Source organism: Otolemur garnettii, unplaced genomic scaffold, assembly GCF_000181295.1.
Source record: "Otolemur garnettii isolate 467f Iridium unplaced genomic scaffold, OtoGar3 scaffold00163, whole genome shotgun sequence".
Lineage (NCBI taxonomy): Eukaryota > Metazoa > Chordata > Mammalia > Primates > Galagidae > Otolemur > Otolemur garnettii.
In genome coordinates, this window is record NW_003852558.1 from 1,627,911 (window position 1) to 1,655,620 (window position 27,710).

A 27,710-nucleotide genomic window follows, 5' to 3' on the forward strand; every position below is an offset into this window, starting at 1 on the left:
AAAAAAAAAAATTGATTGTACTTTTTCCATAGGATTGTTGTAAGAATCAATGCATAAGTAATTACTAACTACTTATTATATATGGATTTTTAAAGAAAACGAAAGAACAAAGGTATAAAACCTATAAAAATACCTAAGTTGTGCCATTATACAAAAGAAAGTCATCAAAGATTAAACATATTTCTTATCTGTAAGTCTGCTAAATAAGTGAGACTGAGCTAGCAATTGAAATTCTGCAATTTCTCTTAAAATCTAGACCTTTCCTAAGAGCACAGAAATTTAGCTCCAAACATGTCATACATTTTAAGAATTCGTATGTAATGCCCTATACTAAATGCTGGTTCATTTCATTCCTCTGACCTTTGCCTTTTATTTCTTTGTAATGTAAATAAAATCTGATCCAATAAGAGTCACAACATTTTGAAAAGCTGTGTTCTGTACTCCTCATTAGCAAGGTATGACTGGATAAGTGGAAACAAAACAATATAATACCAAATCTACCTCACAGGGTTGCTATGTGGATTAAATGTGATGAAGCATGCAAGAGGCTGGGATAAAGTCTGGCATATAGCTGCTGCTGTCATTGTTATTAGTATTATTCATGTGATTATTACTACGTATCCTGTTACCATTTCATAATATCCTAAGAAGCTACTACATAGGAGCCTGTGTGCAGAAAGAACATTGAGTTAGAGATCCTAGCAGTCCAGGTTGTTTAACATGATAGCTCAATAAAAATGAGCACGTTCTTTGAACATGTCTTAGAGACCTTATTTATAAAATGAAAAATAACATCCTCTATCTTACATAGTCATTATAAAGGTTCTAGTAAAAATGACATGAATAGGAAAGCACTCTTTAAACAAGAAAAAACTACAAGTATCAAACATATTATTATTATTTGATAAACCAATCTAGGTACACAGACATTTAAAAAGCAAAACAGAATTGTCCCTAATTTACAGTCACATGTCCTGCCTTGATTCCAGTATTATATATAATCCATAGGTCAGAGATATGCCTTATAGGAAAACTTTTATTTCTAACTCCTGTCATACATATTTAATAGAACTGACTGGTGTTAAGCATACACTTACCTTTACTATTGTTTTAGGGCGTTTTTTAAAAAATAGTTTTGGCTTTTCCACCACAGGAAGAGGTGGAAGTTTTTTAAGCTCCTGTAAGACAGTAGTTGCAGCACGTTTCTTGGAGAGTTTTTTGCTATTTCCCTCTCCTTCTGCAGAAAACTCTCCCACTGACACACGAGTAACAAAGCTTTTCATATGTGGTGGTCCACTTTCTTTAATAACCTAAAAAATCCAAGTATAAGCACTTTAGAAGTAGTCTTACAATAAGACTCCTAATATTCACAACATAAACAAAATTATAATATTTCTTTGAGAATATAATATTCTCATTCATTTATGACACTTCATATTATGAACTGAAATTGGAGAACTCTAAACAAACACATTCAATTTATAGCCAATCATTTTATATTACCTAAAGCAGACTTTATGGTTTCCCCATGCCTTATGGAACATAAATTTAAGAACATAAATTTTATCATATTAGATGCTTAATTACATTGGCCATCTGGAATAATTACATATAGACCTAATTTTTTCCTGCTTAAGGGTAAGTTACTGGAGGACAAGGACCGTGTCTTACTGTAGTTCTGTAACTCATAAAGTATCCTATCTGTGCAAGCCTCTCAAAAACAGGTGATAGGTGAAAAATAACCTATTTTTGATAAATACCTCAAAGGCTATTTTATAGTAAAAGATATTTACTCTTATGACATGATCCTAAAAAGATAAGTAGATATGCCATAAAAATACCCAGCTATTTAGGGATTTGTCCTGCAAACTACTAATGAAATGTTCCTAAAACATATTTAATCTGCTCTCACTTTTAAGCTATGCCAGCTTTTGGAGAAAAGATGGCTTCGAAAATCTGAGCACTCAAACTTTGGTCTCCTTCAAAATTTTGACCAATAGAAGATACCTAGTTAGTTTACTGCCAGAAATTATATTGAAATTTTGTTTTTATTATTGGGTACCAATTAGGAAAAGGAACGAAGACAATACAGTATCTCAATAATCCAACGTTACTAGGAATAAGAAATTTATCACAAGCAAACTTTCCAACTAATTTAAGTTAACCAGGATAAACGCCAAAAGTGCTTATCTTAACCACTTTGATGTATATTCTTCTCAGTCAAAACAGAAAGAATATACATTACTGATTTAGTAGATATTAAATACTTAATCTTTTATGTCTCACATTAGATCATCTTTATAAACATCGAATATTTTATACTATATTGACATCCCCAAGGGTTTCTGAGACTTATAAAACTGTTCGTATTCACTGTAGCCTTTAACAGATCCCATGTTTCAATAATTTTCCAGTACATGCAGTTACTTCTGTAAGTTTTTTTTTTTTTTTTGAGACAGAGCCTCAAGCCGTCCCCCTGGGTAGAGTGCCGTGGCACCACAGCTCACAGCAACCTCCAACTCCTGGGCTCAAGCGAGTCTCCTGCCTCAGCCTCCCAAGCAGCTGGGACCACAGGCGCCCGCCACAACGCCGGCCATTTTTTTGGTTGCAGCCGTCATTGTTGTTTGGCGGGTCCGGGCTGGGGATTCGAACCCGCCACCCCAGGTGTACGTGGCTGGCGCCTTAGCCAGTTGAGCTATAGGCGCCGAGCCTACTTCTGTAAGTTTTCCACATTTTTGCCTATCATTTCTTGCTGGTATTAGTAGACACTCAAGTATTACCTGCCTTCCTCATTTTGCTTTAATCTGCTATGGGCAGAGAAATCAGATAAACTACTTGTCAGAACGGTGTCCAATAAGAAGGCAAGCAGTGTCCCGGTCCAGACTAGATGATCCCAGCAAGGGGATGTTATACAATGTGAAGGAGGACTCTCCACACTGCTTCAGGTTATTTCAAACAGGCCTATTTTCCAGATACAGGTTGCAAAATTAGTGATCTTTTAATAAGGGAGTTATTATTATAATGATTTTTCAAAGTTTTCTCTTTTAAATTACATATAATTTTATAAATATGCATGTGGCATATTTACCTAGTGGTAAAGTCAAGACGTGCTTAAATACTTTTTTTTCCCCTTGGAGACAGAGTCTGACTATGTCACCCTCGGTAGAGTGCCATGGTGTCACAGGTCACAGCAACTTCTAACTCTTGGGCTTAAGCCTCCCAGGAGGTCTTGCCTCAGCCTCCCAGGAGCTGGGACTACAGGTGCCCACCACAATGCCTGGCTATTTTGTTGTTGTTGTTGCAACTGGCATTGTTGGTTAGGTGGCCCAGGCCGGGCTCAAACCCACCAGCCTCGGTGCATGTGGCTGGTACTGTAACCACTGCACTATGGGTGCCAAGCCTGCTTTAACACTTCTTGATTTTGTTAAATAATTAAGGTTAAAGTTAACCATATTTTGGCCTCCACACAATTAAAACAAATTGGATATTAATACGTAGGTGTCACTAAATATTGAGTATTTTTAGTTTGATCCTATTTGAACACCAAATCCTACAGGCTACTACAAGTTATCTTCTACCCAGAAAGTAAGTGTTACGATGAAAGCTGAAATATCCTGTCTACAAATCGCTTAATATAGAAACTACACAGAAATCAGCAGGAATCCAAGACATCATTACATCATTACCATTTCTATCTTCCCCAGGGTCTGTATCATTTCATGATAGTGGATTTGAACATAAGGAGGCACATTAACTCTTGCATGATACCAGTATACCAGTTATTTTATTTAAGTAACCAAAGCAGGAAGAAAAACTAGATTTCTGCTGAGCACATACCTCAAAACTGACAGGCATATTCCGCTTCAGAGCAATTTCAAACACTAAGCTGATCTCAGATTTATTTGCATCTTTGTCATCATCCATTTCTTTTCCTGATTCACCATTCTGAATCACAAAAAACAGGATAATATTGAATCTGAATCCTGACTTTATAACAAACTTTACATGTATTCTATAGTCAAAAAAGCCCATCTACACTACAATGAAAAGCAACAAACTATAGACTGTATCTAGCGGATCTGGAGCAATCACAGTAGTCGAGGGCTTTGCTGCAAGGCTTTTTGTTACTTGTTTTTTAGCTTTTTTCTTAAGTAAAGTTACTTAATACTGAGTTTAGAAAGCTTTCACTCAACTATGCACTAATTTGAGTTGATCTTATTTCCCTAACTAGTCCTCTTATTTTAGAGATCTCTACCCACCCTATCCCTGCCACCCCATGATTCCTGCGCTAATGTTCTAACATGAGCCATGAAGACTAAGTTACAGAAAATACACAGGATGCGGCAGCACTGGCTCCAATTCGCTTATTCACTGATTTAACACATACTTCTAGAAGGCTTAGTATATGCTGAATACAGTGTAACTCTTAAAGATAAGGAGATAAAGTATTCCTGCTGTCAAAAATCTTAGATCTAGTTGGAAACCAAATAAAGAGTTACAATGAAAAAATACAAGCAGAAAAACACCTAACTCAGCCATTAAGATAAATCTCAAAGGAGGACAAACAAGTCTGGGGAAAGGAGAATTGCAGAAGGTGAACCATAGCGTTTGAAATAACTAAGTGGAGGCTGGGCCTCTGTGGCTCAAGCGGCTAAGGTGCCAGCCACATACACCTAAGGTGGCAGGTTCGAATCCCCAGCCTGCGCCCGCCAAACAACAATGATGGCTGCAACCAAAAAATGGCCAGGTGTTGTGGCAGGCGCCTGTGGTCCCAGCTACTTGGGAGGCTGAGGCAGGAGACTCGCTTGAGCCCAGGAGTTGGAGGTTGCGATGCCATGGCACTCCACCCAGGGGGATAGCTTGAGGCTCCATCTCAAAAAAACAAAAAACAAAAAAAAAAAAGAAATAACTAAGTGGAAAAGTCCAGTAAGAAGGCAACTGTACCATAGGTAAGACTTGCCTGAGTGAGATACTATTTTGAAGTAAGAGAGAAAGTACCTAAAGCCTGAGAATAAATGAGATTACTCAAGAGTAGCCTTAGTATTCACATTTGAAAAATAAATTAGGACCAAAAAATCCATAAAAATCTCTAAATTCTTTGACTCTAGATTAACATAATAAAACCTATACTCAATAAACATAGCATTAGGTGCAAGGCAGATAAATGTTATTTCCCATCCTTATACATATCCCCAAATCCCAAATTGCCTGGGAGGTGAACTCCAGAACTAAACTAATGTTCTAAAAGGTAAGGCCATCTTGGCAGGAACACCTGAGTCTAGTACAGCAGACAGCCTTGAGAAGCAAATCTTAGCAGATTATCACTCTAGTATTCCACTCTACTGGAACAGATTCCTTTACTTATAAAATGCATTTACTCGTCTTCACAATAATCCCACCAGGAACATATAAGAAAGAGATTGTCATCTGCAGCAATGCCACACCTGATGGGACTTTTCTGGAATGGGCTCGTTCTGCAGGGCTTGCAGAGCTTTCATTGCAGCATTGTGTCTAGCAGCTTGTCGGGTCTTTCCTTCCCCGAAAAATTCATTGTTTCCTACAGTCAGCTGGACGTAAAAGATCTTAGGCATTGGGCAGTGATACCTAAAATAAGAAAACAAAAACATTAGTATTAGTTCAGTAAAACCACTCTCTAAGCATTAGAACGATTTCTTTTGTTTAAAATGATACCAACTATAAAGCTGGGTGCAGTGGCTCAGGCCTGCAATCCTAGCACTCTCAGAGGTGGAGGCAGGTGAACTGCCAGAGCTTAGCAGTTCAAGACCAGCCTGAGTAAGAGTGAGACCCTGTCTCTTAAAAAAAATAGCCATTGGGTGGGTGCCTGTAGTCTCAGCTACCCAGGAGGCTGAGGCAAGAGGATCACTTGAGTGCAAAAGTTTGAGGTTGCTGTGAGCTACAATGCCTTGTCTACCCAGGGGGGACAGAGTGAGACTCAAAAAAAAAGATACCAGCCATAGAATGCACTATACTCTCCTATTAATCGTAATAAAATTTTGACTTCATTAATGTACTTATAAAAGATAAAATGTGAGTCCATATATTGATACTTAATAGTATATACTGATCTGCATTAAAAGCATATATACAACACTAAACACAGAGGAAAAAATTATTTAATTAATCATAATAGACTTTCTGATTAGAAGTTTTCAGTTCAGTCAGATTTTGACAGAAGTGAGCCAAATGGTCTCGTGCTAAGGACAAGGGAGTTATTAAAGGAACAGGAGATAAGCAAGCCTATTTAGGTAACAAAGTATAGATTACTGTGCTTCTAGAAGATAATCAATGATTAGAAATATGGAGGCAGAGAGACAGACTTAGCATGATACAAAGTAGTAAGGAGATCAGATTCAACGTAAGAAACAATAACTTGTTTAAGCCAATTCTTAAGCAGAAAGTGTCATATTAATATATACATATATATATATATATTTTTTTTTTTTTTTGCATTTTTGGCTAGGGCTGGGCTTGTAAAATATACTTTAAGGTGAAAAATTTTAGCAAGTTTGTGTTTAATGAGACTAAAGTAACGAGGCAAGACTAGAAATTTCAATAATGAAGATAGAAGGGCATAAAAGAAATGGCGAGAAGAACAAACCTAAGAGAAATTGAGAAGAAAATATTAAGAGGATATGCAATAAAATCCATTAATTCAATAATTATTGATAGACTGCCTTCTATGAGATAGGGGAATATGACAATGAATAAAAAAATTTACATTATAGTGGAGAAGACAGCCAATAAATAAGATAAATGTGTAGAATACATAGGGATATATGTAACAAAAAGTAAAGACGGAAGGATACAGAAGTGTCAGGGATGTGGATTGAAGACAGAGTAGGTTTCATTAAGAAGGTACCAACTGTGGTATCTGGAAGAGTGCATCGGAGGCAGGGAGAACACAGACCGCAAAGGCCCCGAGGCAGGACTGTGCCATCCGTGTCCAGGTAGTGGGGAGGCCTGTCTGGCTAAAGGGAGTCCAATTCCACAGAGCTGTCCCTAGAAACCGCTGGAACGACGTTTACCCTGAGTGAAATGACCAGCCACTGGAAGGTTCCAAGGAGAGATGTGACAGGATCTGAGTTACATCTTAGTAAGATCATCTGACTATACTTTGTTGAGGACAAACTGTAGGGGAATGTTGTTAGAAGTAGGAAGATCTATTAAAAAAACCTGCCATGATAATTCAAAGAAAAGGTGACAGTGGCCTGAACTAGGGTGCAGCAGTAGAAGTGATGAGAAGTTGTACTCTAGATGAATTTTGAAAGTAGAAATGATAGGTTTACTCAAGGATTGGCTAAGGAATATGGGGGAAGGGGGACTGTCAAGGATGACCCCAGGGTTGTGGAACTAATAAGGAAGTGAAATATGGAATACCCATATATTGAGACAGAGAAGACTGCAGACGAACTGAATTTTCTGGGGGTGGCTAGCAGCAGCTCTCTTTTGGAGATGTTTAATTATTGGACTTATTAGACATCCAATTGGAGATGTCAACTGAACAGCTGCATTTATGAGACTAGACTTCAGGAAAGAGACTCAAGGTGGGAATCATCAATATACAGATGGTATTTAAAGCAATAAAACAATGAGAACTCTGTGGGAGGGAGTGATAGAGAGAAAAACCAGGCCAGGATGAAGTCCTTCCTAACAGCCAAATGGAAAAAATGTGTATCAAGAAGGGAGGGAGTCACTGCATTTAATGCTATTCACAGGTAAAAGGATAACTGAGAAATATGACCAATGAATTGAGCACTTTAGCAAAATGAACAGGCTCGATTTTAAAGAAATGATGGATTTACTATTATAATACTGAAGAATAAGTTAAGAATCACTCCAGTGCTAGGAAATGTTTGTTTCTCAGCAAAAAGAAGTTCAGTTGAGGTTCTGCTATGTTTTAGATGATTATTGGACATCCACATAGTGGTGTTTTGTATTCACTGAAATAAATTGTCCTTCATGTAGGAATTCACCACTCATGGTGGTAAACCTGTGGTCTCAAGGCCACACGTGGCCCTCCAGATTCCCAAGTGCAGTCCCTCCACTGAATCCAAACTTCACAAAACAATTTCCTTTACTAAAAAGATTTGTTCTGTAAAATTCAGTCAAAAGGTCACACTTAAGGATGGAGAAGGCCACATGTGGCCCCAAAGCCTTAAAGCTTGACAAGGTTTAAGATGAAGGACTAGAGATGTTGATTGGTAGTGAAGATGCAGGTTTTCGAGGCAATAATTGAAACCACATGAGTGGATAAACACCTGGAAAGGGTATGAGTAAAGGAACCAAAAAAGTGCCTAAGGCTGGGATCTGATTGATGCCTATGATCAAAGTGCAGGGGAAACAATAGGCGGCAGTGAAGGAGATGAAAGAGAGTCGGAGAGAAATTACAACACAACGTCAGGGGCAAGGGTAATCAGCAGCATCAGACGGAGTGGAGAAATCCAGAGAGTATGAAAACGAGAAGAAGTTGCTGCTCTAAACTCTTATCTTAAAATCAGTTTTATTCGTCTATACTTTGCTATTAATTTGTTTTAAGACAAGCTTTTTTATTTCCACGCCTTTGTATCTTTTCTAAGGACAAAGTGTTTTAAATGTGTTTGTCTTATATAAGTCAGATGTTCTCATTTTTAAATTAGTGAATATTAAAAATTTTTTTAAATCACTTACAGTAAAGACTACTTTTAACAAGCAAAAAGTAAAAATCATTAAAAACCATGATCTTTTTTTGCTCTTGGTTTAGAATAACCAGTATTGAAATATACAATTTTCTATTGCCTATGTTCCTTTAAATCTTTTTAATGCAGAAATTTCAACAGACTAACATGAATAATGCAGATTACCTTAACTTTTTATTTCATAAAATTAAGTGTTCCCCTGTCCACAGAACTTTATGCACATTTTAACTAGTTCTACTATAAAACTTTAAAACAGACAACGAGAAATCAGAAATCTACTCTTGAACTAAGATCTTACGTGGCAAGTTTTCACCATAGAGCAATGTTTACAATTAATTATAAACTTCTGAAAATAGAGGTCCACAACTGGAATGCTAACAGACCTTTAACTACGGTAGAGGGAGTGGGCGCCACTATAATCACTAAGGCCTGCTGACAATTACAAAACTCATTTTGGTTTGCCACAGAGACAAACAAAATTTCTGTTCATTATAACTTTACTGGAGTATGATGTCATAACATATAACCATACTGAAATAATCTGCTGATTTTCTGACCAAAATTATTAATTGCACCCTACAGAGCCCTTGGGGCCTCTTCCTTTTTGGTCATCAAGTGGTTCTATGTATGTGTATGTGCATGCATGTCAATATATATGTATATATAAATTATATCGTATAAGTATCAGAGGGAAAATTAAGTATGTTGTATTTTTAAAATAAAAAGTAAAATATCCTCACTCTAACAACAGGAAATACCAAGACCGGATGCCTGACTTGTTTCATTCCAGTTTCACTTCATCCTCTTACTTAACAATGAGTCTTAATAATACATCCCACGTGGTTTGAATACATTACATATCACATCTCCTCATATCATCATGGCAATTAAGATTAACCAGAGCACTCTCATTAATGGCATCCAGACTAAACTATAGGAGAGAGAATATAGAATGTTTTTTGTGTGCTAGGTCCAGATCTCAAAGTATTTATTTCCTTTGGTAAAGGAACACACAAAGTTCATCAACTTTAATGGTTGATATGTAATGGAGTTCCTCCTTCTATTTTTCTTTATTTCAAATATTAAGCTCACTTTTGGTAAGGAACCTATAATATGAATATGTTTCTACAAGTTAGTATACATGCTGTTATTTACCTAATTGGACATAGCTGCTCTTGGATGATTTTCCTCAAACAGAATTTTGTGGTCAATACAAAGATTTCCACAGCAACTAATGTTAAAAGATGAGCCATGAAAACCCATCATCCATCCAGGCTATTTAAGTTTCAAATGGCTTTTCTTACCCACAGCCTCCAAAGTGTGATGCTTTCATCAGAAATCTCTTTAATGCTTATTAAAATTGCACATTCCTATCCACCAACCCTGATCTGCTAATGAATCTCTGGGATGGAACAAGAATCACGAGGTGCCCTTTATACACTAAAAGTCTGAGAGCCACTACGCCAGGATATCACTACATCCCACAATGTGGCCTGTATGACTTGGCAATTGCTTCGAACTCCATTCAAGCAATGGACCACATACAATCCTTAAAGCACCATGGTTAAGTCTCTTATTCAATCCTCACAGAAGTCTCACGAGACAGAAGACATCCCCAAGGTCACCATGGGGATAAATCTCCTCCAAAGAATTACTGGGAGTCAAATTCAAGTCTGCATACTTTCAGAATTTAGGAAATTCTTAAAGCGTTTCCTAAAAATCTGCTTTATCCTTGGCTATTTTTGTTAAGCCAGAAAACCAAATGCAAGGAATCTAAACTAAGACCCACTGATGGACTTCAGATGCATTTCTACAGCACGTCAAATCAAAAACTGACATACCTGAGCAACCTATAAGAGTATAAAAGTCAGAACAATGGACATTATGGGCCATATTGTCTAAGAGTCTAAATTTTAAAAAGGCCTGCAAGCCTTTTTCCATGCTTCCTTGCCCTCCACCTGGCAGAAGTCTTATAAAAAACAAATAGGCCAGGCACAGTGGCTCACACCTACGATCCCAGCACTACAGGAGGTAGAGGCAGAAGGACCACTTGAGGCCAGGAGTTGGAGACCAGCCTGGGCAACATAGCGAGGGCCCTGTCTCTACAAAAAATAAGAAAAATTAGCTGGGCATGGTGGCACATGCCTATAGTCCTAGCTACTTGGGAGGCTAAGGCAATAGAATTGCTTGAGCCCAGGAGCTGGAGGTTGAAGTGAGCTATGACAGCGCCACTCCATGCTAACCTGGGTGAGAGAGTGCGACCCTGTCTCTTAAAAAATAAATAAATAAAAATTTAAAAGCTAAAGCGTCCTTTTTTTTTTTTAAATCCAAAAAAAGTCCTGAGTTGTGGCCTATTTTCAAGACACCATAAGTCAATACAACAATAAGGAAAAATGTGTATTTGGTTCCTTTAAATGAATACTTGACTTTCCTCCCAGTTCGTTTTGTTTTCAGGTAAAGGGAAGATTTTACATTCATTTATTGTTGACTACTAGTTATAACAACTTTCTATCTTTGACATCCTCCCTAAAGTTACTTCAAAAGATGCCCTCTTTGTGGACTCATTTCCTATTATCTTTATAAACAACTAAAATCCATGTATCTTCCTTACCCTTTAGTGACTGCTGCATTCTCCAATATCTCACTTTCCTAAGTATCACTTTTACAAGGTGAGAAAGACATATTCCAAATTACATTAGAACTTTTAAAAATTGAAAAATAATTACCTCATTTTGTTTGATAGCATTATTCATAAATTTCAGCACAGCTTAAATGTTCATATCGCTTCTACAGGTTTACGTCTTAAAATACATGAAAATGTTATCTTCTGATCTAATAAGGGAAGGCTGTGGACTTCTGTGTTTATTTCTAACATTGACTGAAAACAGAAATGTCACTTAACCTTTCATTTAAGTTTACTTATCTGTAAAGTATTTGCAGAATTTATGTTTAAAGAACCCTAAAGGCCAAACCTTAGAATTCAAATGACATTTTGATTATTTTGACTCTTTGTACACTTTTTGGCACTGCTAAGCATTCTTTCTTTTGCTATAGAAAAATAACAGGTTTTTATCATAAAACTATAAAATAGTTGTTGGCACAATTTCAAACTTGTATGTATATAAAATGTCTAGATAGGAGACAGATCTTTCTGTATTCAAATCTATAAATTCTGAAAATATATCTTTTATGAGATATGAATGCTAATGCTTGAAGAATTTTTAAAATTAGGACTGATTAGAAAAGATTCAGAGTCAGCTGAAAATATACTTTAAAAGAGATAAAAGGATATTTTATTCTATTCGTAGAACTGCTGAAATTATGTTTTAAATGGTTAGGGGCAAATATAAAGATAGGTACTAAAAGTTGGGATAGGGTTTTCTGAAGTGACAGAATCACAATTGAAGTTTTCTTTCAGAATTTCAAGTTTATAAAAAATAATATGGTTGCACTAGAATAAAAATAGAAAAAAATAATTAAAGAAAGTCTAGTCCCTGTCCAAAGGTTTATCGTGTTCAAAATTAAATTTAGAAAATCAGTGGAATGATTTATGGAATATAAAATATGAACCAAAAGAATAAACAACTTGTACTGGGTCCCTGACACTAGTACCATAATCAGAACAAGGAAAGTAAAGCACATTCTCAACCCCATTATTATAAACACACAATTACCTCCCTGAATCCTGCACTTGGTTAGATCCACCATAAACCTATTCTTGACCCTTCCCTAAATAGTTATCTAGACAAATCATCACCATCAACATTATCATAATTAGGGCAAAAACATACAAAGCACTTACTATGTGCCAGACATTCCAAGCACTTAGCCACTGATCTCATTCAATCCCTACAAAAACCCCAATTTCATTTCACAGATAAGGAAAAGGAGGAACAAAGACATTAATTTTTGCCAAGGCCACCTGACTTGAGCTAGCACTTGAGCCCAGGCAGTCTTACTCCAGAGCCCATGTTCTTCACGGCCGCACTATGATGACTCTGAGTGAACTGGATAAATGAGCACTAAAAACTGCATTAAGTACTAACCAGAAACTTTGGAAAAGTTTGGAAAAGTCTGACTACTAGACTTGGACTATCAAGGCCACTTAAGCCTAACTAGACATGAGATCTGGTAGATTCTGAAGATCTCTGTAGTCCAAGAGTCAAGTGCAGGACCTCAGTTACCAAAGAAAATGCTGGGGACAATGTCAAGTCTACAAGACCAAGCTGACCACAAAGTCCTACTACCTCTCTGCCCAGGTTTAATGCTGAAATACCATTAGGGAAATGCAAATTGAAATCACAGTGAGCTACCACTTCACACCAACCTGGATGTCTATAGTAAAGAACAAATAATTTTAAAATTCAAAAATCAACAAGTGTTGGCAAAGATATGGAAATACTGAAACCTGTATTCTAATGGGAATATGAAATGATGTAGTTGCTGTGGCAAACAGGAGTTCCTCAAGAAGTTAAACACAGAATTACTATTTGTCTAGCAATTCCACCCAGATGCATACCCAACAGAAATAAAAACAGGTGTTTTAACAAAACTTGCAAATAAATTTTCATAGCAGTATTATTTACCATAGCCCCAAAATGGAAACAGCGCAAAGGTCCATTAAGTGATGAATGGATAAATGAAATGTGGTATATCCATACAAAGGAGGATTACATAATACAAAGTATTACATAAAAGAATAAGGTACAAACACATACTACAACATGGACGAACTTAAATTATGCTAAGAAGCTAGACACAGAAGGGTACGCACCATATGATTCCATTTAGACATAATACCCAGAACAGGCAAACCCATAAAGACAGAAAGATTAGTAGTGGCTGCCAGAAACTCAGAAGAGGTGACATGGAAAGTAACTGATAATAGGTATAGGGTTTCCTCTGGGAGTGATGGAAATGTTCTGGGAATTAATGGTGATGGTTGAAAAACACTGTAAATGTACTAAATGCCACCAAACTGTATACTTTAAAATAGTTAATTTCATGTTAAATGAATTTCATTTTAATTAAAAACAAGTTTTTAAAAAATCTGACACTCCCTGGGGTTCAATCTACCATTTCTCACAGACAGTCTTCCTAGGTGACCACACCTATTACCATTTACATTCTTGGCAGACTCCCAGAAATCAGCCCATCAAATTGAGTGGGAGGAGGCATCCTTCCCTTTCACACTCTAAGATAGTGATTCTCAACCTTCCTAATGACGCAGCCCTTTAATACAGTTCCCTTGGGTTGTGACCCACAGGTTGAGAACTGCTGCTCTAAGCTATTACTGACCTGGTTTTCTTCCTGCCTTGTCTAACCAACAAGGAACACGTGAATTAAATTCACAATTTTAAAAATGTACTAAGGGCTGCTTCTCGCTGGGGACTGTTTCAGTCCCTAGGGATGCTGGAGGCCCCTCAGGGAAATTACCGAATACACACATACAGATAAGGCATGTACGTTCATCAACAAGTGAGATGAGCTACAATGTACGTTCATCAACAAGTGAGATGAGCTACAAGAAAATTAAGTAGGGTAAAGGATTAGAGTAACGAACCCTTGAGGAGGTGTTGTCTGAATACAGATTTGAATGAAGTGAGAATTCTAGGCATGAAATGCCTGAAGGTTTCTGTTCTGAGCAAATAGGACAGCAAGTGCATAAGGTCCTAAGGAAATAATATTCTGAGCAGTTTCTGAGAAACAGCAAGGGTTCCTTGTACCTGGAGAGCAGTCAATCAAGAAGTGAGTGGTAAGATACCAGGTCTGAGAAGCAGCCAGGCAGCAAATCAGAGCTTAATCCACCTGTGATGGCAGGATGCAGACGGTGCTACCACCTCACTCAAGGACTATGGTCATCATCTCAAGTGGGGGATAGTGGTGGAAGCTACCTGTCTGACTACTTATTTTACTTTCAAGGCAATCAAATATGTTTTTCTTCTTTGGAGGTCAGTTTTGGTGATTTATATTTTCCTACAAAATCACCCACTTCATCTAGGTTCCGAGATTGTTTTTATCATGTCTTCTCTATTATTAATATATAATTATTATTCACTTAATAGTAATTATTATTCAGTATTATTTAGTTACTCAGTTCTCTAATTAACCTATTTCTATATTCATTTTCTTTCTTAGACTTGTTATTCCTTTTCTGATTTCTTGTGTTGGATAATTATTTTCCTGAAATCATTATTAATATTGATATATGGCTAAAGAGTTTGCCTTCTCACGGGCTTTCTGTCGTCTCTACTGTAATGTCTTCAAGAAAGAAATACACTACACAGTATTTTTCAAATATGTTTGGCCATGCAAACCCCCTTTTTAGCAAACTATCTAGCATGTGTTTATGAAACACACCTAGGAATATGCCATTGGAGATATTCCACCTTGGGTAATAGCTGATCTAGGTTAACTATTTAATCTCCTAAAAGCTTTTATTTTCAGTGTAGTAAAAATTACCATTTAAAGAAATGTAACTAAAAAATGTTTATCAAGTACCTTTTATAAACTGGGGGTAAATGAACACCAATGATGTACACAGAAGAAAAGATCTTCAGGCTTAGACTAAGACCTATTGGATCTAAGTTCCAACTACCAGACCTACAAAGACCTTGGGCAAGAAGACTTACATGCTCTAAGACTCATTTGCTACATGAACAATTTTGTCCGTATCAACGTTCTCAACCTTATCCAAGTGGCAAAGCAGTTGCAAATTATATTTTTCATGAAATATCATAGTATATGTGCATTTACTTAGGAACAGCTTTCAAATAGATATATATGTATACACACATACCATGAATTTCAAAACCATTCATAAAATGTTTTTTAGTCCCAGCTGCTCGGGAGGCTGAGACAAGAGAATCGTTTAAGCCCAGGAGTTGGAGGTTGCTGTGAGCTGTGTGACGCCACGGCACTCTACCAAGGGCAACAAAGTGAGACTCTGTCTCTACAAAAAAAAAAAAAAAAAATACAGCTTTAAGTTTTTAATATGCTTTTACTAAATACTGCCTGCTAGTAATATAATAGCAGATTCCTAAATGTTAAGAAAATTATGGAAAATACGCCCTATTATTTCTTTGAGTTGTTCTTACTGGTGTTATTCAACTCCAGCAGTAGATCACCTTTGGTTAAAGGTTCTCTGACAATGTTCTTTGAAAATCACTAGTACAGAAAATCTCTCAAGTCCTTTCAAACAACAAAGTGATTCATGACTCTAGTTCTAGAAAATACTTAAAATACTTGTTTCCCCATTATTTAAAGTCCACATATTTTAGAGAAGTTTTTTAAAAATATGAAAAATTTTTAAAAACACACCAAATTATATTTTAAGAGAGGTTAATCCTTTTTAGATAAATTAATTTTGTAATGTCTAGAATAAAGGATTCCAATCGACAATTATGTTTGCTTTGTTACAAGGGCCAACCCAGACATCTATTCCAGTTCTTTTGCTGATCAGAATTAACTATCAACTTTGGATGCCTGCCCACTTCAAATACTCCCAAAAGTAACACAGAGACATTACATCAGTGGTACTGTACAAAGATTAATGTGCTTTGTTTGGAGATGCAAACAGTAATTATACTTACTGCATACTTCTAGTATTTTATTACTTTCACACATATCTAAGTGAATCTACTTATATATTTGCATATAACTTAATAACAATAATGACTGGTTAAAAGATATTCATTGGAATATTAAAAATTTACTTGGCATTTTTCCAGCTAATTGTTTTTACAGCTTGACTTCACTTTATCCATTAGGTACAGTCATTAAAAGGTTTACAGAAAGCAAATGTTTTCATACTAAATCCTATTTTTCCACTGTTGCCCAATATTAAATCTTAAGTTATAGTTCTACAGAAAAATGTTGGCTCCAACATATCATAAAAATTATACTTAAAAATCTAAACATGGGCTCGACGCCTATAGCTCAACCGGATAAGGCGCCAGCCACGTACACCTAAGGTGGCGGGTTCGAATCCCCAGCCCGGACCCGCCAAACAACAATGACTGCTGCAACCAAAAAATAGCCGGGCGTTGTGGCGGGCGCCTGTGGTCCCAGCTACTTGGGAGGCGGAGGCAGGAGACTCGCTTGAGCCCAGGAGCTGGAGGTTGCTGTGAGCTGTAATGCCATGGCACTCTGCCCAGGGGGACAGCTTGAGGCTCTGTCTCAAAAAAAAAAAAAAAAAAAAAAAATCTAAACATGTATGCCAAGGAACAGATATTTAATCCATTATTTTATAGAACATATTTTTATCTTCTCACCTGTAATTAAGAATCAATCTAAGAGATAATTTTGTTTCATATTCTCACAATAATTAGAATAGCATATATGTTCAAAAAAAAAACCTGCAGGGTTTTAAAAGTGACTTCATGGAAAGTAAAAGTAGAAACATAATTTATTTTCATACTATAAAAAGCAACTTTTGCTAAAACAGAATACCTCAAGACTTTTAGAAAACTCTCCTACTTATAACCAAAATACTTTGAATTATTTTAAACAGTTTGTAATTTTCAGTCATTTTTTTCCTAAACAAATCTTCTGGGGACTCCTATGTGGAGTATACGTGTGGTCCTTTCCCCTGTGGCTGCAGATAATCCAGGTTTGCTTTTACGTCAGTGAGTCAGCAGGAACTCATGCATACTAAGCTGAGAAGCATCAGCTCCTCTTTATCTTTGCCATGTACCCTACTTCTGGGTAAGTTTTTTTTGTGAGGAAAAAAAAATCACAGCAACATCTAAATGAGACAATATTGGTAAAGACATGACATTGATATCCAGGCTGACTACCACACATAGGAAGAAGATGTGGAGGCGATACTCAGAGTTCTGAAAGGCTAACAGTTGTGGGCTCTAAGTAGGATGGCTTACTCTCATTTAGTCACACTGCTAATTCTTTTCTGTAGACAATACAGTTTTTGAGGTTACTCTGATATAAGTCTGTCATGATACCCTAATATTCCCCAAGAGTCAATGTTAGCATGGTGTAGGAAAAAAAGCATGAGCTTTGAAGACACACAGTCCTGCAATGGAGGGCCACTTCAGCCCTTTACTGGCTGTGTCACCCTGGGCAAGTTCCATGCTGTGCCCAAACATAGCAGGCTAAGGAAATCTTCACTGGTTGGCTTCCTTCCTCCTTGGCAACTAACCCATCAGCCTTCTTAGGCATTCCACATGTTTCTATGATGCTTCAGCACCTACCATGCTTTCTGTTATTCCACACTAGCCACCAGCTCTCAGAGAACCCAGGAACCATGCCACCACTCCACATTATTATGTCTGCTTAGGTGGAAGTCCAGGAAAGGGCTGCAGTTATGCTGGAGGATCTCCGGTCTCTCATTTCACACGCTTCATGGTGCCCATCAGTGCTAATACCACAGCAGGGAGGACACCACTTTACACCTGCCTAAGATACCAGACATTATTTGGTTCATGACTCAAGAAACGCCAATATGCTTCAAAATACCAGGCAGTGTGCAGAAGACACAAATAAGTTCAGATATTACAGAAACTGGTATAAACCAACTAAACAAATCCCTGGAAGAATTGAATACAGAATAATAAGTAACATTACTACAATTTAAAAAATTATTTGTCTTATGCTTAAAGAACATTTATTTACATATCTGGGGTTACGTTTTACATAGACTATTCCATGGTCTGTCAATCAATCACAGCGTAGGAGTCTAGTAACTCATTTATCTTTAAAGAAGTGCATCTTGACCAGAGAATGTGAGAATGTTAACAAATCATAAGGAAATAAAGAAGGCAAGTGGGTCAAGGTCCTGGTAACTGAAGCCAAGAAAAAGCCTGGGAAATTAATGAATAATAAGCTCCCAGGAAATTCAAACTGAGAAAAGCAGTAAGTAGTGATGAGAATAATACCTGAGATGAATAAATATAGAGTCCAAACATTATTGGCTAAGAGCCTAAAACTTACCCAGAAGTAAAAGAGAAATTAGCCAGAGAGCTGACGTTGCTCATTTTGATCTCAATGAAAGAGAGAGGGGATAAGGGAGAAAGAGAAAGCATGCAAGACAGTGAGAAGACAGTGAGGGGGGGAAACACGGGCTGATAGTAAGTATGATTATTTTATTATATTGGATTAAAATATAGGTTATCAAAAGCCAACATAAAGGGTCGCTATGGATTTAGGAAATCAGAACATAAGAGTTTTATCTCTACTTTAACATGGCTATGTAGATAATCAATAAAAAAAGTCTTATTGCCTTTATTGATTTGGTGAAAGCCTTCCATAAGTTCTTTTAAAGACAAGATGTCACGCAAAACCAGAAAGTCATCAAACTCAGAACATATAAGGCTCCTTAAGTCTGCGAGGAAGCAACATGGAGAATTCCAAAAACTTGAGACCCACGTGGGAGTAATGTAAGAATACATCTTAAGAAAATTTTATTATTCTTTTTGTTATTCTCCTGAAAAACTCACCCAAGAGAATAAAAGAAAGGATTGCAAATAAGACCACACCATCTTCTCTGCAGAGGATGATACTTCTTGTGAGACTTGAGCAGAAACCTGCAAAACAATCTGAGACTCCGGCACAGGAAAGTGATCAAGACTGACAAGAGCACGACCAGGGAGATCTCTCAGGAAGGCAAACCACCCCCGTCATGACTAAGAAACTCTAGCCAGAAACTAAACACTTCAGAGCTGGTGAACTCAGCATGAAGTCAACTAGATGAAGAGCTAATCTTAAAATCTTAGTTGTCACTTGATTCTTGTTTTATTAAAATATAATTCTGATATAGTCAAAATAAGTATATCCTATTACTTCTCAAATTTAAGGAGGCCGGGACTCCCCTGCACATATTTGAGAATTTTGTATTAGACCATATAATTCTTCAACAAAAGGAAAATTTTATAGTAAATAATTCACATACTACTGTGAGAGTGGTGTTCTAGGAAGACTTTAAAAAGCTGATTTCTGCTCATACACAGGGAAAAGGGGAGTCTCATTCTCTGCAGTCCGAGAATGTCTCATAGCTAGTATGATACCTAGCATATAAAAGGAGTCTGATAAATATCTATTAAATGAAGGGGCATATACAGACAATATTACTGAGCAATTTACTATAGACCAGCACTGTGCATACAGTAACTCTTCAAATCCTCACAATAGGACTGTGATGTAAATATCTACTACTACTATTATTATTATTAAGCAATAATCTTGTTTCCAATATGGCCAAGCAAGCTCTAATAGGACCAATTCTCCTGCAAGAAACTAAACTCTGAAAATCACTCAAAACAATCATTTGAAGGCACAGAAAAGTGAACAAAACTGGTCACTTTAGGAGAAGTTAGCCACAAGAATCTCGGCATTTTCATCATTAATACTGTACCATGTGGTAATACTGAAATGTCTTAGTTATTACCAGAGGGGAGTTAACAAGATACAGAAAAAGGGAACAACCCAGGATGAGCTCGTCTTTTCAGTATCTTGAATTTGAACTTCAAATGTAAGAAAGCTTTCTCCAGCTATCAGGCCTAATATAAATAATATAAAAAATATTCAAAATAGGTTTATTCTGTAAAGTAATTAATACTTCTCAAACCCAAGTGCTTCCTGTTACAATATATCATATTATATACTGTTAACTGATCAGATGGGAAAAGGAAGAAAATTAAATGAAATTAAAATATATATCTTCTACCAGAAAAAAGGGAATAGAACCAGTAGGGACAAATAAATGAAACTTAGAGAAGACACAGATTTAGAGAATTGGTTAAACATAAAACATAATTCCCTGTATTTTATACACTGAGAGTTATAAACAATCCCATAAGCTCTATTTACTCATTAATAAAGACGAGGGGTCTGCAAATTTTCTGAAAAAAGCCAGACAGTAGATATGTTAGGGTTTGCAGGCCACAGGGTTTCTGTCACACCTTCTCATTCCTGCTGTTGTAGTATGAAAACAGCCACAAACATCACATACACAAAAGACTATGACAGTGTTCCAATAAAACTTTATTTATGGACGCTGAAATCTGAACTTCACATAATTTTCACACATCACAAAATAATCTATTGATTTTTTCAATAACTTTTTCAATGTACAACCTTAGGACATGGGCCATACAAAAACAAGCAGTCCTGACTTTGGCCCCAGGGCTGCTGCTTGCCAAACCCTAAGCTCAAAATACATGAAAAATAGTTTGTAGAAATACTTTTCAAACACTGTTTTTAATATCTGAGTATCAATAATGTTACATTTTACTATGCTATTATTTTCCATATATTAAGTCCTAAAAAAGTATTATCTGCCAAAATGACTGAACCAAAGCTAAGAAAGTTAAAATGAAATATTTTTAATATTTCAAAGCCATGAAAAAGAGGTAATAAAAAGACAGAAGAGTTTTATTTCAATATACATTCCTAGATCATAAATTTCACATAGAATTAAACTTACTCTATTTAATATTTGCCCACTGCTCTATATGAAGTTATTACTTATATTTATGCCAAATTTAGAACTTCATTATCCCAAATTTAATAAAGTATTAAAATGTAGCCACAAGAATCTTGGCATTTTCATCATTAATACTGTACCATGTGGTTAATACTGAAATGTCTTAGAAAAATCAAAGGAAAGTCATGAAAAGATGGTTTACCTTTAACTAGCTGTTGAGATGTTGAAAAAATCATGTACGCAGCATCTTCTAAAGTTTGCCCTGTATCTACAGATTATTCATTAACATAACAGGATCCGCAGCCATTTGATTCTGGGAAATGTTATACATTACATACATTTCCAGAAGGTTTATAATATCATAAACATACCATAAATTCTGAGAAGTCCTGTGGTAAAGAAACCTGTTGGTTTAATTTAGTACTGCCCAAACTTAACTCATTACTTGTTTTGGGTGGTACTTACTAACATCCAAAAAAACTAAAATTACTTAAAACACACCTTAGAAATTTTTCTAATGTCTAATAGGGATAAGATAAACATCCTTCAGATTCTAAATCTTAAAATACTATGAAACTATTTCAAGTAGCAATTTCGTGAAAGCTGTTCAAATTCACACATGTAAACCTGAACCCTCTGATCAAATATATTTCCTCATGTTCCCAAAACATTATGACCTTCCCTTTCTAAAGCAATTATATTTAAGTAGAAATCATCTCTAACCTTTGAGACTCACTCCTTAAATGGGAGACAGAGTCATGCTCTATTTGTCCTTGTTCCTTTGATGCCTAGCACAGTGCCTGGATCATTAACTGTTTTTTGGGTTTGGGTTTTGTTTCTATTCTCTTGCAATAATTTCCCACTTGACCTGCCCATAACCATTCTTGCCCTTTTATTGCTTCTCCATGAAAATGTGGTCAGGTCTCCTCCTGTTTAAAAACTTTCATCTCCCAACGCTGTGAAGATGAACACCAAAGTTCTCAGAACAGCCCTGGAGGAACTGGCCTTTGCCTATCCTCTCCAGTTTTACCTTATATCATTACTGTGCTTTAGCCATACAAGGCTAGTAAAATGAAGCTAAGTGATATAGAGAAAGACAGGCAGAGGCCTGGGAAATGTCAGGGTGGGCTGGGGTGCTGTCTTAACTAGGGTAGCCATGAAAGGCAAGACTGAAAAAGTTACATTAGACCTTGGCGAGTAAGACGGAACTGAAAATTAGTACCTCTAAGATGGGAGTATGCCTGACTTGTTTGGAAAATGAAGCCAACGTGGCTATAGTGAAGGTGGCATGGTGGTGAACAGTGTGAGGTCAGAGAGGTAATAGAAGTCTGGAAGAGTAGGGCCTTTTAGGGTACTGTATGAGCAGTCAACCCCAGATTTACTGTTCTCATGGAGATCCCCAAGTCCAGCCTCCTATATCACTTGACAGCTCCTCCTGGATGTCTTACACACGTCTATGCCTGAAGTCTTAACTATACTTCAAATCTGTTTTTCCTCCACTCATTCCCATCTCATAAATGGCAGTAAGCTCTACCCACTGCAGCCAGAAACCTGAAAGTTTTGCCACTAAATTTAGGATAGACATAAAAATCCAATTACATGTTCTCCACACTGGATAGCTATAGTCTTTGATCAACACAGAAAACACAAGGAAGAGCGTAATATACAGTGCTGTCCTACACATCACTGCCCATGCATAAATGACACATACACATAGTAAATCACTTACATCTGATTCTCACGTGGGGAATTCAATGGGGCAGGGGCTAGGTAGGACGTAGACTCTAGGTGTCCTCTGAAATGCCAAATGTCCATCTAAGACAAAATGGCACACGCACCTAGTGTCCAGCTCTAACAGCAGCTTTACATTAAGAGGCAGCACAGAGGAAGAGGTCCTTAGAGATTCTGACAACAAAGGTCTAAAAGTGGGAGGTACAGTGAGCTCCAGTAAGCAGGAGCAACGTCCCAAACAGCTGTACTTTTATACTATCTAAAAAGATATAGAATTACAGTCTAGGAACTACTGCTGTGCTTGAAAACTTCCCCGTGTTTATCTGTAGTACTATTACTTAATGTAACTAGCAACACACACCATGACAAAAATAACAATAAATCATGGTGTGTTATTACACCTGAATACCACACCAATTCATTAGAGGTACATTTAGTTACATAGAAATTCTTATAATACACTTTGAACTGAAAAGAGAATATATAACTTGCATAAATACATATACTTATATTAAATACTAGTAACAGCACCTCTGGGAGCTAAAATACATATTTCCTTAAGGCAAAGGTTTATAAGGCTTATCCTAAATAGTAGCTGAAAAGCAAAGAACTAAGAAAGCAAGTGAAAAATTAGGTATGGATTCTGAAAGTATGTTTTACAGGCTGAGTGCCCATGCTTAGTGGTTAGAGTGCTGGCCCTGTGCACTGGGGTTGGCGGTTTGAACCTAGCTTGGGCCTACAAAAAAAAAAAAAAAAGAAAGAAAGAAAGAAAGAGAGAGAGAAAGTATGTTTTACAAAACTTACCCAACAAATTTAAAAGAAGTGAAAGCATATATAGTGTGTTCTCTAACCACAATGGAAATAGACTAAACATCAGTAACAAAGAGAAAAGGAAAAATCTCCAAATTCTCAGAAACTACACAACACAGACTTCTAAAATAATTCAAGGGTCAAAGAGGAAATATTGAGGGAAATTTTTTAAATAGACGAAACTGAATGAAAATGAAACGTGACACATTAATATTTGTGAGATGCAAGGTAAAAAGAAAAATTTTTACCATTAAAAACAATTTATACCACATCTATTAGGAAAAAGAGGCACTTTGGGAGGTAAAAGTAGGAGGATTGCTTGCGGCCAAAAATTGGAGACCAGCCTGGGCACATGAAACCCTGTCTCAATACCACCACCACCACCACCAAAAAAAAAAAAAAACACAAAACAGTGAGGCATGATGACACACAACTGCAGTTCTAAGTATTTGGAAGGCTGAAGCAAGAGGTTCCCTTCAGCCGAGAGTTTGAGGCTGGTGAGCTATGACTGGGCAACACTGCACTCCTACATGAAGGAAAAAGATCATGTTTTGAGGGGGGAAAAAAAAACCAGAAAAGAGGATGGGCTGGGCATCTGTGGCTCATGCTTGTAATCCTAGCACTCTGGGAGGCCACGGAGAGAAGACTGTTTGAGCTCAGGAGTTCAAGACCATCCTAAACAAGAGCGAGACCCCATCTCTACTGAAACAGAAATATTTGCTGAGTGTGGTGCTGCATGACTCTAGTCCTAGCTACTTTGGAGGCTGAGCCAAGAGGATTGTTTGAGCTCAAAAGTTTGAGGGTGCTGTGAGCTGGGCTGATGCCGTGGTACTCCACCATGTGAAATAGATTAAGACTCTCTCTCAAAAAAAAAAAAAAAAGAAAGAAAGAACAGGAGTCTCCAAAAAAAAAATAATAACCGCAATAAGGTCTCACCTCAAGAACAAGAAGAAGAAAGTAAATCTAAGAAAAGGAATCAACAAAACTAAAAACAGATACAGGAAAAAAGCAATGAGACAAAATCCTGCTCCTTTGAAAAGGTCAATAACGGTGACAAACCTCCAGCAAGGCTGGCAAAAAAAAAAAAAAATCAAGAAAGAAGACAAAAAGCGATACCAGAAAAGAAACAGGGATATCACTATTGACCAGTGATTTTTAACTGGTGTGCCGTGAGAGGATCTTAGGTGTGCTATGAAAAATTTTCAGATCATTAATTAAATTATTTTCAAAAGAAATTTAAAGCACAGTTAAGTGTATTCTTTCTTTTACTCTTTTTTTTTTTGATCAACATAGTTTAGGTATTCCATAGAAATTTACCTACGGAATTCAGAGGTAAAGTTCAAGTGTGCCATGAGATTAAAAAAAAGATTGGAAAACAGGGGCAGTGCCTGTGGCTCAAAAGAGTAGGGCACCGGCCCCATATGCCAGAGGTGGTGGGTTCAAACCCAGCAGCAGCCAGAAACTGAAAAAAAAAATATTGGATAACAGTGTTTATAAAAATAATAATAAGGGAATAGTAAGAACAAGTCTACACACATGAATTTGAGAGCTTAGACAAAAGGGACCAAATTCTCCAAATGCACGAACTAACACAACTTACCCAGTATGAAGCAAATGGCTTAAATGGCCCTATAAGTAGTCAAGAAATTAAATTCACAAATTTAAAACTCCTAGAAAAAAAAACTTCAGAGACAGACAGTTTCAGAATTCTTTTGAACTTTTGAAGAATTAACATCAACTCTCCACAATCTCTTCCAGAAAACAGAACAGAATACCTCTCCATGCTGCTAATGGGTTTCAGTGCTCTTATCAAAAACCGGAAAAAGAGCGTTATAAAAAAAAAAAAACAAAAAACTGCAAATAACCTTCATGACTATAGAAGCCAAATCCTTAAAAGAAGATAGCAAACAACTTAGCAATATACATAAACAATCTTAGGTTGTGACCAAGCGTTTATGACAAATATAAAAGATTGATTCAATATCCAAAAATCAATCAATATAACCTATCAACCATACTAACAAGTAAAAAAAGACAAATCACATGGCCAGTCAATTGATGCAGCCAAAGCATTTAACAAAATTCAACACCAATTCATAACAAAAATTCTCAAAGAACTAGGAATAAACAGCATGCTTAGTTTGATTTTAAAATAATTTTAAAAACCCACAGCTAAAATCAGACTTAAAAGTGAAAGCCTGAATATTTTTTCCCATATTCAACTAAGGCAAGGATATCCACTCTCACCACTGTTCTTCAACATAATGCTCAGATACTACTGGTGACGCAAGAAAACAAGAAAATGAAATAAAAAGCAAACAGATCAGGAAGAAAAGAAATTAAACTGTCCCTATTTGAAGATGGCATGTCTTCTATGTAGAAAATCCCAAGAAATGTATTTTTTTGTCTAGAATAAATGAGTTCAGCAATGCTATAAGATACTAGATCAAAATATAAAAATTATATTTCCACATAGTACAATGAACACATGGAAACTTCATGTAAAAATACAAGAAAAGACTTATTCTAAAATGTACACAGAATGACAAGATAAAGAAACTCAAACAATTTTGAAAAAAGAATAAAGTGTGAGGAACCACTTTATATTAATAGTTACTATATAGCTGCAGTAATCAAGACTGTGTGGAACCGGCGAAGAGACACAAAGACTAAGAGATCATTAACAGCAAACCCAGAAATAGACCCACACCAATATAGCCAACTGATTTTTTACAAAGGTTAAAAACCAGTTAAATGGAGAAAGGATAGTTTATTCAACAAATGGTACTGGAGCAACTGACTATTCATGGGCAAAAAAGAACTTTGACCTTACTATGACATCTAATAAAAAGAAAATAACTCAAAAGGTAGATTTAAAGGTAAATCATAAAACTTAAAAGAAAATCTAGGAGAAAATCTTTGGAGATCTAGGATTCAGTGAAGAGGTTTAAATGACACCAGAGCATACTCATAAAAGAAAAAAGTTGATGAAATGAACATCAAATTAATAACATTTGCTTTGCAAAAGACCATGTTTAGAAGATGAAAAATCACACTTTAACAAGGAGAAAAGGATTGGAAACCATCTATCAAGCAAAGGACTCATACAGATTTTACTATGACCATCTTCCTTCCTTGTGTGCAACAAACATTCCAAAGAGCAGGGAAATTTCAAATGTTTCCCTCGAATTACCTTGCTGCTCTCAACATAGTGATAGATATACAATAAATACCCAATATGCAATTTTAACTTTTGTTTGTTTTTTTGTTTTTGTTTTTGTTTTGAAGTTTTTGGCTGGGACTGGGCTTGAACCTACCACCTCTGGCATATGGGGCCTGCGTCCTACCTCTTTGAGCCACAGGCACCACCCAGCAATTTTAACTTTTAACCTCTCTCATTAAAATCACTTGGATTTCCTTACTGTAAATAGTTATATTCTTTCTAAAAATAATTAAGTTTGGAGTTTTTATGTGTGATTAGTTTTTCAAATAAGAGTTTTTTGATAACACTCCTATATAATTTCTAAAGGCATCAAATCAAGAGAGAGTAGTTCAAGGGTGCAATAGTTTAGAAATACAAAACACAGAACAAGATTTCCGAATATTCTACACATCTCATATTCTTGGTTCTAACTCAGCCAGTTAAAAATATTTCTTAATAGCCAATGAGTGGCAATTTCTGATGCCTTGTCACTCCACGCAAATCATTACTTTTGCTTAACATTTTCATGTAAGGAATCCTACTTTTATTTAAATTGGCTAACAGTGTTCCTACGACCTCTTTCTCAATACACAATTAGTTCCATCCAGGTTGCTGACCCTAATCTGCAATTTTCTAGAAATTATTTCTATACTTGCATATTCCTCCTTTTACTTTTCCCATTAAAACAGAAATTATAAAAATGATAATAAATACCAGCCTCCCACTCCACCATTTAAATCTTATTCTAAGATTCTAATTATTCTAATAATTTATTCTGCTAATTATTTTCTTAATTCTAAACCTAAAAAGATTTGTCAGGTAACTATCGAAT

General features: G+C 36.3%; 1 protein-coding gene across 1 annotated transcript in view; it reads right to left on the reverse strand.

The window, feature by feature from the left end:
• The window catches only part of STAU2 (staufen double-stranded RNA binding protein 2), a 287,857-nt gene that overhangs the window by 168,878 nt on the left and 91,269 nt on the right, over positions 1-27,710 (reverse strand). The window contains exons 4-6 of the mRNA XM_023519237.1: positions 5,445-5,653; positions 3,838-3,945; positions 1,098-1,310 (exon numbers count right to left, since the gene is read on the reverse strand). Of these exons, the coding sequence (XP_023375005.1) occupies positions 1,098-1,310; positions 3,838-3,945; positions 5,445-5,653 (530 nt within the window). The remainder of the gene's footprint in view (positions 1-1,097; positions 1,311-3,837; positions 3,946-5,444; positions 5,654-27,710) is intronic.